General features: G+C 32.1%; 1 protein-coding gene across 2 annotated transcripts in view; it reads left to right on the forward strand.

Moving 5' to 3' along the window:
• Positions 1 to 10,738, forward strand: part of HDAC2 (histone deacetylase 2) — a 34,500-nt gene extending 23,762 nt beyond the window's left edge. The window contains exons 7-15 of one of the 2 annotated variants that reach the window (XM_088795504.1): positions 1,499 to 1,591; positions 1,672 to 1,780; positions 4,684 to 4,824; positions 5,075 to 5,183; positions 5,856 to 5,986; positions 7,085 to 7,237; positions 9,679 to 9,736; positions 10,346 to 10,410; positions 10,453 to 10,684. In XM_088795504.1, coding sequence (XP_088651630.1) covers positions 1,499 to 1,591; positions 1,672 to 1,780; positions 4,684 to 4,824; positions 5,075 to 5,183; positions 5,856 to 5,986; positions 7,085 to 7,237; positions 9,679 to 9,736; positions 10,346 to 10,376 — 825 coding nt within the window. In that variant the 3' untranslated portion in view covers positions 10,377 to 10,410; positions 10,453 to 10,684. Of the gene's footprint in view, positions 1 to 1,498; positions 1,592 to 1,671; positions 1,781 to 4,683; positions 4,825 to 5,074; positions 5,184 to 5,855; positions 5,987 to 7,084; positions 7,238 to 9,678; positions 9,737 to 10,345 lie in introns of both variants that reach the window. The other variant, XM_019742905.3, reaches the window with a different exon arrangement.
• The last annotated feature ends 551 nt before the right edge of the window (positions 10,739 to 11,289 follow it).

Here is an 11,289-nt window from a genome sequence, read left to right on the forward strand (position 1 = left end):
TTTTCTTGTAGATATTATATAGGTGTCTTCAAAATTTTGTAAGGAAACTAAAATCAATCATTACATTTTATGTGTAGTTGTATTTGGATTTTAGTTGTGAATCTCGTGTGTATCTTTGGATGTTATTTTAATCATTCCCTTTTCTACCTGACAATTCATTCTAAATCAGAAAAGGCTATTCTGAGGTTAGACCACTGTTAAAATCTTGCTTGCATTTATTAGATCATAGTCTAGATGGAAGGAAAAAAACAAAGTGTTACAAGTAGCAGTTAAGAAGTAAGAAATTAAAGAGATAAAGCTTGGTCTAATAAGGGCAGCAGCTCTGAGTTGCCAACCTAGAGTGGTAAGTGTGACCAACTTAAGAATGTAGTGTTCTTCGTGGCAGTGTGTATTCCTACATTCCTACTGTGTTTTTAGTGCAGGAGTCTAAGGATTTACAATACGTTAGCTTATCCACGTTTGTATGGTTTGTATTTAGTTATATATAAAAATTTAGATATCTTCAAGAAAAATTATGGGGGGTTTGTAATTCCACTTGCTTTTTCTTCATTGAAAATTGAGTCATCATAACTCTAAATGTTGAAATATAAGTTTTATTTTTTTTTTTAGAAATGGATTCCTGCTAACATCATTCCGTGAGAGACAAGGGAAGAACTTGTACAAATGTTAATAATCCTAAAGATTCATATTTATTGAGACATAATTTAAAACACACAAGAATCAGTCATGCCCAATCCTTTGGTATTGTAGTTAAAGCACTGTTTTGTAGAAGTGTCTCCTATCTCTCCTAGGAATATATACATATAAGTATGTATATCCGTATATGCACACAGAGATACATAGGAGCACAGATGCATAACATAAAAATAAGTACATGTAATACATGTATATATATTTTAAGAGGGTGTGTGTGTAGCTGGAACCCAGCCCTCAGCTTCTGTGCTTCTTTTGGGAGGTATTAAATGCCTAGAGTGGTACTTAACAAGTAGAAACGAAATTTATCTCAAGCCTAATTAAAGAACAGACTTTAGTGGTTTAGTCTGAAGCTATTAAAACTTCAAGAAAGTCTAGGCTTTTCTTTCATCATAAGTAAACTCATGCCAGATTGTGAGCCACAAGGTTTCTTCTGCATTACAGAGACAATTATTCTGCAGGGTTCTTTGGCTCAGAGTATATGTTTTCCACAGTTTTACACATAAAGTTGTCTTATATATTCTGTTTATGAACTTATTCGGTTAATGTAATATGTAATTTCATGTTGCCTTTAACTTTGCGTTAAATTCCCCAAAATAATCGTTACAGATTAATTGGAATTGGTTCTTTTCAGCTTTATAAGCAATCCATAAATATTAAAATATGCACTTTGTAGTTTTCCTTTCTCAACCTACATGATGAATTCAGAATTAGTTCTTGTTACCTAATTTTTCAATCTTTCAAAAATATTTTAATATAGCAAACTATTACGAAATATTCTGAGATCTTTTAAACTGTATTTTAGGATATTGGTGCCGGAAAAGGCAAATACTATGCTGTCAATTTTCCAATGAGAGATGGTATCGATGATGAGTCATACGGGCAGATATTTAAGCCTGTAAGTATTACTATTTTGAAAGTTGAATTAATGCTAAAATGTTTTTTTAGAGATAATAACATTTGTTATCTTATATGTAGATTATCTCAAAAGTGATGGAGATGTATCAGCCTAGTGCTGTCGTGTTACAGTGTGGTGCAGACTCACTATCTGGTGATAGACTTGGTTGCTTCAATCTGACGGTCAAAGGTAAGAAATTATTTAAAGGGTGATATTCCCAGAACAGTATGTATGTATTTGGAATTGATTTTTTTAACTATAGTTAATCTTGTTTCAGTAAGGTCTTGTTTAGGTCTTCTTTATTTTATCACGTTTATGAATACATTCATACATGAATAGTTTTTTAAGGTTTGTTGGGGTCCCAACCAGGGCAGCTATTTACAGCGTTTTTGGTTGATTCTTTTGGTCTGTTTATCTTTCTCCAAATAGCGTATACAAACTGTTACTTTTAATTTTTCATTTTAGCATATTGTATATTCACTTCCAATTATGAAGGAGAGTTCTCCTTCACCACTTTGTCCCCAATACATGCACACACACCCTTCTAATATCTCCATTTTTACAATTTAATCTGGTATTTATGTCAGAATTTTGGTTGTGGTATTCATTGTTTACAGCATCATCAACATTAAAGTGCGTTTTAGTTTATCCAATTTTTCTTTATTACATAACTTTTTCTTCCTGTGTGATTTTTTTTCATTTACTTTGTTTTCTCTCTATGTATCATTAAACAGCTAGTGTCTGTAGCTTCATATGTTCAGGTGTATCAGGTAGTCTGTCAGTTTTACCTCCTTGAAGAACAGCCTTCTCACCTGGTCCTGTTTGGATGCATATCCTCTATAGACCTGGTAGAAAGTACTGTGTTTCCCCGAAAATAAGACCTAGGCTGACCATTATCTTTAATACATCTTTTGGAGCAAAAAATAATATAAGACCTGGTCTTACTTTACCATATGGGTCTTATTTGGGGGGAAATACGGTAGAACTCTTCTTTGCTGCTTTGTTGTATTGGTTTCCCTTATTGCTATTTCAAGTAGCTTCCTGAGAAAAGGTGTGTGGGAGATGAGGAATGCTGTACTGAATACTTAAATTTGATCAAGTGTTGAAATCACATATGATAAAAGTCCAGACCAAAGTAAAATTTCCACCATTATGGAATGAACTTCTAGGGGATAAGAATAAATCTGAAATTTTATTTAATAAATCTGAAATTTTATTTAATAAATCTGAAATTTTATTATGTGTGGATCAGTAGTGATTTATCATGGGTATTGTACATAATTTTGGAATTGTTTTCCTTGTGAATTTTTAAGTAACAAGTTAATGTTCTGCTTTGAATTCTTTCATAGATGTGAAGAATTCTCAAATAGTACTTTTTCCAGAAGGACTGTTGGCCTAAATGGAATTAAATAACTAAATTCAGATTTTAAACATTATTTTATTTAATGTTATACTTGCTTCTATGAAATTAATTACTGCTTTTCTTGGTAGTTTAACAATGGCCAAATAGCAAGCAGTTTTATATTGTTGAACTTCACATGTGTTGATAACCATCTGTTGCCTCAAAATGGATGTTTTCCAGAAATGATCTACCTAATTACTTTTAAGATATGTAATAACTGTCAGTTTTCCTGTCTTGATTTTTGAAAGTTCAATACTTTCACACTTAAAAGCAATAACTTTCATAATCATAAACTGCAGCATTTTACTCTTAAAATAATAAATCTACATTACGTTTTAACTGACAATTTTAGTTGTGTAAGCAAAACAGGATATTTATAATTCCAAATCTTAAGCTTGATTGTAAGCTGTCTTCATTACCATGTTCTAATTCAGATTTCTTGGGTCTACTAAAGTCAGTTACCTCTTGTTCATTTCCTTCCTGCCTTCATTTATATTGTTACTGCTGTGTTCTGTCTCAGTCTTCATTTTTATAGATTAGCCTTTTTAAAAATTCCTTTATAGTCATTTTTATCGGGTTTTGAGGTACAGGAAAAGTAAATTTCCTTTTTTAGCCGGCTAGCTTTACTTGGAAGTCTATAAATTAACTTTTTGTTTTGTCTTTTAAAATACCCAGTTTTTATCTATTGTAAGAAAGCCATATATTTCTAGTAGCAGTAATAAAAATTGGGATGTGAATTATATAATGCAACTGTTGAAAAATACTTAATGAAAATGAAAATGCTTATAATGTACAGTTACATGAAGAAAACAGATCATTAAACTTTTAAAAATTAACTCAGGAATTGGAAGGGAATGGATATTTGAAAAACTGACTTTGGGTAGAGTTTTTGGTAGTTTTTTTCTTTGCACTTTTTTGATTTTTCCAAATACTCTTCCAACAAGCATGGATTTCTTCTATAATTGAAAGATTTTTTTTTTCTTTCTTTAAAGATTGACTTTAGATTGACTGAAAGATAGTATTCTAAAAAATTACTGGTAACTTGTAATTGGTTATTGAACTATGACATTTATCCAAAAGTAATGTTTTCTTTTTATATTAGGTTTACTTTATATTCAAATTTCTACACACAGAAATTTGTTGAAGTTCTTAGTAGTAAGATATTAATTTTATAATGTCAGAAAATTATCCATAATACCACTACCTAAAGATAACCTCTAGTTAAACTGTGTTGTATAGCCTTCCATAATTTTTCTGTTCATGTCTATAAGGGAAAAGCAGTAACAAAAAGATCAATTTAATTTGTGCATAATATTACATTGTTACTTCCCCCCAAGTAACTTCAAATGAACATAACATCTTCACATCACATAACATGAGCCTATGATAATAAAAATACGTCATGTTCATATTTTAATCTTAATAACAGTTGTATGTTTGACTATCAGGGAACACTTTCTAAAATAACCAGTTATGTTTTACTGTGTTTTGTATATCATTCTGTGAAAGGTGTTTGATAAAAAGCTTTAGACTAGAAATTTCTGGAAATTTTTACATATTATTTGTTTTTAAAATATTCAGAAAAGCCATTTTGGTTGAGTAAAATTTTGTTTGTGTTTGTCTTTTTAAGACACATTTTTCAAACTGTTACAATGCAGATTTATTATTACCCAACTTTTCTTTGTCTCAGGTCATGCTAAATGTGTAGAAGTTGTAAAAACTTTCAATTTACCATTACTAATGCTTGGAGGAGGTGGATACACAATCCGTAATGTTGCTCGATGTTGGACATATGAGACTGCAGTTGCCCTTGATTGTGAAATTCCGAATGGTAAGTGTTCTTATTGTGGTATCTTTATTGGATGAACTGTCAATATATAGAAATGGACAGGTGGATGATAAGAGTAGTTTCCAAAACCGTGTAAATAGGAGGGCAGTCAATTAATGAGTGAATTCACTTTGCATTCACTTTTAAACATTTTCTTTGGAAATATTTTTCAACTTGAATCTGGATTTTTGTGTATGGATATGTGTGAAAACTGAGCTTTTGATATGTAACTTTCTTTCATTGTTTTTAATAGAATTGCCATATAATGATTACTTTGAATATTTTGGACCAGACTTCAAACTGCATATTAGTCCTTCAAACATGACAAATCAGAATACTCCAGAATATATGGAAAAGATAAAGTAAGACATCATTGAATTGATTTGATCAACATTTCATCTTGATGCAGCTTTAGGAACCTTTAGAAGGCCAAGTGCAGTAGGTCATTTTAGCTTTATGCAGAATACATTTTCTTTGTCTTTTTCAAAAGCATTTTAATCCTTAAGATTATTGATTTCTTTAATTTTTGAAGATAATGGAAAATATATGAGCTTCATAGCTCAAAAATACTCATTTTTTTTCTATCAGTTAAAATCAGCCTTTAAATTGTAAGGGACACTATAAATTTTATACTTTCTTGCTTTACGTGAAAGTGAAATGTATTTTCATTGAAACGTTTCATAAAGCTTTGTCTCTAACAATGAAGTTTTAGGGAAACCTTATAGTATACAAGCCTGAGTTTGTGTCCTCTCTCTACCACATACTAGCTCTGTGATGTTTGGCAAGTTAATTTGCCTTTTATATTTGTGCTTATATTTCCTTATCAATGAAATATGGCGGATTAAATGGCACCTACACTGTAAATGTTGAGGATTAAATGGGTTAATAAATAATCAGTGCTCAATAGATGTATTACTTTAATTCATAGGTTAAGCTAGATGAAATTTTTTCCTTAATGTTTCCTATTAACATTTAAAAGGAACTTGAAAGAAAATGCATTTTGTCTAATAACTTTGCACATGTAATTCTGTTAGACAGCGTTTATTTGAAAATTTACGCATGTTACCTCATGCACCTGGCGTCCAAATGCAAGCTATTCCAGAAGATGCTGTTCATGAAGACAGTGGAGATGAAGATGGAGAAGATCCAGACAAGAGAATTTCTAGTAAGATAATGCCAAAATGCGTATGCTGTTTCTGGTTTGTTAAAATACTACAAACTGAAGGTTTTAGTTGTCCAAGAGCTTCACTATGTGTCATGTTTCATGAGCACACTATTTCTTTTGTCTCTTTTTTTCCATTTTTACTCTCACATAGATTTAACATTCTTATGTCTCAAAGCCCAGTTTGAATGTCAGCGATTTCAGTTTCTATGACTACATATGTGATAAGTTTCCACAAATTAGCCATTTATGTATATTTGGGAATACATTGGAAAAATAACACACCTATTTAAAGTAGAGTGAGTTGAATAACGTGAATCACCTTCTGTTTGATTCTACAGCTTCTCATTCCACATACTATGCTTGTTAGATTTGTAGCATAATGGTGTGCTATAATGGTAAAGACATTTCTGACAGATTGGTATTGATGGTATTTTTAATTTTGTCTACTTCTACTTCCCCTCTGAGCTCTGAAGCAGAAGGTTACTTTTTAGATAAAGATATCATCCCCACCTCCTATTAAAAAAAAATACAATTTTTTTCCCTCCAAAGTTATTTTTTATGAGATCCCCAGATGTTTTTCCTGTTTTTTTTTGTTTTGTTTTTAACAGGACTTTATTGGGGAACAGTGTGTACTTCCAGGACTTTTTTTTCCAAGTCAAGTTGTTGTCCTTTCAGTCTTAGTTGTGGAGGGTGCAGCTCAGCTCCAGGTCCAGTTGCCGTTGCTAGTTGCAGGGGGCGCAGCCCACCATCCCTTGCCGGAGTTGAAACCAGCAACCTTGTGGTTGAGAGCCCACTGGCCCATGTGGGAATCGAACCGGCAGCCTTCGGAGCTAGGAGCACGGAGCTCCAACCGCCTGAGCCACCGGGCCTACCCCGTTTTTTGTTGTTGTTGTTGTTGTTGTTTTTAGTTTTTCCTAGATCAAAGCTAAATTATCAGTATTTAGCAAACCATGCATTCAGTTCTAATCTTAAAATTATTAAGTTTCTATTATCCTACACTTTTAAATGTAGTGGCTGGTTAGTTCATTTGTACAAGAGTGCACTGTAACAGTTATAAAACTTATGGCTACTTTTGTCAAAACTTTCATTATGTATTAGTTCGAGCATCAGACAAACGGATAGCTTGTGATGAAGAATTCTCAGATTCAGAGGATGAAGGAGAAGGAGGTCGTAGAAATGTGGCTGATCATAAGAAAGCAAAGAAAGCTAGAATTGAGGAAGACAAAAAGGAAACAGAGGACAAAAAAGCAGGTGAGATTTATTTTTTGGGTAAATGGTTTTAAAATTGTAAGTTTTTAAAAGTGAACTGCACTGCTGTTTTTATGAGATCTTGGCATCAGTTAACACAGGTATTGGAGGGGTGGGTGTACTAGGTAGGTGACTTATTATGTAAATGGTGCTTAGCTTTTAACTGTCCTTTATTTAGAGCTCTAAATGTTGTTAGTCACATTTGCTTTTATAATATAGGAAACTTATTGCCTTCTCTTGATTGATAGGGGCTTAACATAGTCAATATTGCACTATGATATAGATTAGGTAAGAGAAGACAAAGTGATTATAGATCCATTTATAGTCTGAGCAGAGCTGAAATTTAACATAATTTTTAATTCCCTAAAGTTTATTTCCTGGGAATAAAACACAAAAGAAGAGGCAGATTGTCCTTAGACCCATTTAACTATTTTGAAAAAGCTCAGAGAATAGACTTTCTTCAGAAATTGTTTGAAGAAAACATAAAAACTGAGGAAATATAGGAAGGGATTTGGGAGCTGGCTTGGGGAGGAGATAATACTTCTGATGTCTTAACTTAAAAAATGCTATGTCAGCTTACCTATTGAGAAAATAGATACTTTATAGGACATTGAATTGGCTACGAGAATCTTATCTTTTATCTGAGTTCCCAGAGCACTTACACATACCTCAGTCATTTTATTTAACACATGATAATATAGCTCCTCTGTATAGGATTTTACGTATCTCCCTGCTCGATTGAGCTGCTCATGGCCAGGGAATGCAGTATCTTAAATATCTGTTTTCTTGGCACTTGGTGCATTTCCTGATGGATACCTGATAACTATTTGCAAGTAATCATGATGAGCATGAATTTAGTTGGTCTGTTAATTTTGACCCTGTAGCATGTGAAAAACCAATTCAGAGATACTGGTCCAGTATCCTTTTCTTTTATCTGTCTATTATGTTGAAGTTATACGAGTAAGCTGGCTCTTGGGTTCTTTTTTCTTTTTTACTGGAGTTAGGAATTCATAACATATCTTGGTACATCTAGTTCTGTTCTTTTACATGTGGATTCACTCTATAGTCTACTGTTCTCTACCATTTTATAATTTTAACTTCTCAATGTATTACAATGATGGCTTCATTCTGCTTTTGTGTACTGATTGACATCCAGAAATGCCATCTATGATTGAGGTAAGGAGAACTTAGGCTTTAGCTGTAGGGTTTTTCTAGTATTTTTTCTTCTTTCAGTAGTATGTCTTCTTTTAAAATCTAGTATCTTTTCTTTGCTTTTCCTTTCAAATGGGAAAGTGGGTACGAACTCATTGCTATTTTAGCTGAAAATTAGAGTACCTTTTGATCTGGCTTAAGATCCTGGTGGTGAATTAATCTCAGTTTTTAGTTCCTCAGTACTTGTATTGCTGATATTAATTGATATGTTTAAAAAACTTTTTTATTTGGTAATAGATTCTTATGGGGCCTTGCAATTGTTAAAATACCTCAGCCTACAGATGAAAAATATTAACCATAGAAAACTGTTTTTTAAATCTATAGTTTAAAACCTAAAGTTAGGACCAGTTTTTTTCTTCCTTTCCTCAATCCTGTTTTGATACTTTAAGTTTACATATCCAAAATTAAGCCAGAAGTCGAAACAAATGTCTTAATGTTCATATTGCCTCATGTTTGTATTATAGTTCAGACCCATTCCCTGAAATATCTATGAGGAATGCTTAACATTTATATATTTATAATTCATTATATCTTTATTATTAGATCATTACCTCACAGCTTTGATTCATTTGCTTATGTAAAATATTCAGTGCATTTAGGCTAATTTGTTTTAGCAATATTAAGTTTATAGTGTTAGTCCTATTTCATTAAGTTTTATTAAAATATTAAAGTGTCAGTATTTATAACAAGGGTTAAAAATTAATGGTATAAATGATAGGATTTATCCTCTGCTGTGTCTCTGGGCTTAATCTCATTCTCCCCTCTTCTCACAATACTCGTCACATTGGTCTTTCAGTTCTTCCTGCCAGCCTGCTAATTCCTTCTTGCCTCAAAGCCCTTTTAAGTTTTCCTCTGTCTACCCTTTTCTACCCAAAAACTATTCATTCTTCAAGACAGCATTCAACTGTCACTTCTTCATGGTAGCCTTTCCTGATCTCCCAGTGCTATGCTCGTGTCTGTAGGCTTAACTTCTTCACAGTACATACTCCAGCTGTAATACTGTGATCCCACAGAAGCAAAACTTCCGAAAAGACAAAGACTTGTTAACGTTGACATTGTGAACCTCTCATTTAGCATAGCACGTAAAGCTTATTGTTATTGAATTCACAAATAGTAAGTTACATATGACAGCTTTTTTACATTTTAAGTAAGGTATATTTTAAAAATAAAATATATTTCTTTTTATATTTCAAGATACATAGATTGTAATCTCTTCTAATTTTTGTTACTAGATGTGAAGGAAGAAGACAAATCCAAGGATAATAGTGGTGAAAAAACAGATACCAAAGGGTAAATTATATTCCTCATCTAGTAATTTTTATATATGATAAAAATAAACACATTTACTTTGTCGGGGGTGGTGTATGTATTCTTTTGAGAAGTATTAGACTGAACCTGAGAACATCAGTAAGTCGTATGAGATGCTGTGGATTTTAGTCAGTTTTGGTGCATAAGACAACATATGCTATCTTAAGCATCAGTTTATATGTCATCTATTTTTGGCTATTTATCTGTCATCTATGTAACTTGCCTTAAAAAAATCACAAAGACTAGTGTTAATCAGTATTATAACTAAATATAAATCAATCTGTTCTTTTACATAATTTATCTGAGACCTTTTTGCTATTTTTATATAGGCACTTATGATCTTTCATGTTGCTCTCATTTCTGTATATGATTTTTTACTGTTGTCAGATGGGTAAATTTAAACACTGGACTAGCATAATAGTTTTGTGCAAGCCTTTATAGGATAACTTCAAAAAGATAAGGCAGTCAGTACTCCAGAAACACTCAAGGTGTTACCAGTTCACAGGTTTCTTGGCATGAGCCTATAGGACTTGATCGACAGGTCAGTGCATTTAAACTGAGATTTTTAATACTTCGTGTTGCTTTTCACAGAGCCAAATCAGAACAGCTCAGCAACCCTTGAATTTGAATTTGAGTTTGAAAGTCTCACCAATTTCAGAAAATGAAAAAAAAAAAAAAAAAAGGAAAAAATACTTGGAAGAAAATGTTTTCTTTTTGAAGACTGGTTTCATTTTATACTACTTTGGCATGGACTGTATTTATTTTCAAAATGGCTTGTTTTTGTTTTTGTTTTTCTTGGCAAATTTTATTGTGAGTTTTCTAATTATGAAGCAAAATTTCTTTTTCACCATGCTTTATGTGATAGTATTTAAAATTGATGTGAGTTATTATGTCAAAAAACTGATCTATTAAAGAAGTAATTGGCCTTTCTGAGCTGATTTTTCCATCTTTTGTAATTATCTTTATTAAAAAATTATACTTGGATTGTCTTTTGTCTGTTTCTTATAACATGAAATCTTTTTTCAGAGACTAATGACATGACCATTTCTGTAGAATTAGAATACTCAAGAGGTGAAATATACTGTGATTACCTCTTCAAAGACATTAATTTACAGTAATTATTTTTTAATGCAATAGTTCTACCATCTTGTCTTCAGGTTAGCCAGTCAATATAGGTGAAGATTGACATCTCAGTATAATCATTTTATCTCTGAAATTAATAGCACAAGCTATGCAATTGAGGTATAGGAATTACCTTTGAGCTGAACTAAAGATTTTTCAAAATTGGAAATGGTAATTCTGAATTGAAGTAAGAAATCCATAATTGGAGAAGGAAAGTAGTGTTCACATACCATATAGACAAGGGACTTACATGGTGGTTTTCATCTAAAATAAATCTGCAATTGTTAGATTAAAACCTGGTCCTATCACTAAATTTACATGACATCCAGGTTCTGTTACACCCAAAGTTTCCAAACCAAGGAAATAAACACTAAAAAGTAGTTTATCACTCAGTTTGTTGAGTGCCCATTTTA

Source organism: Rhinolophus sinicus, chromosome 2, assembly GCF_057876585.1.
Source record: "Rhinolophus sinicus isolate RSI-liver-muscle chromosome 2, RSI-T2T, whole genome shotgun sequence".
Taxonomy (NCBI): Eukaryota; Metazoa; Chordata; class Mammalia; order Chiroptera; family Rhinolophidae; genus Rhinolophus; species Rhinolophus sinicus.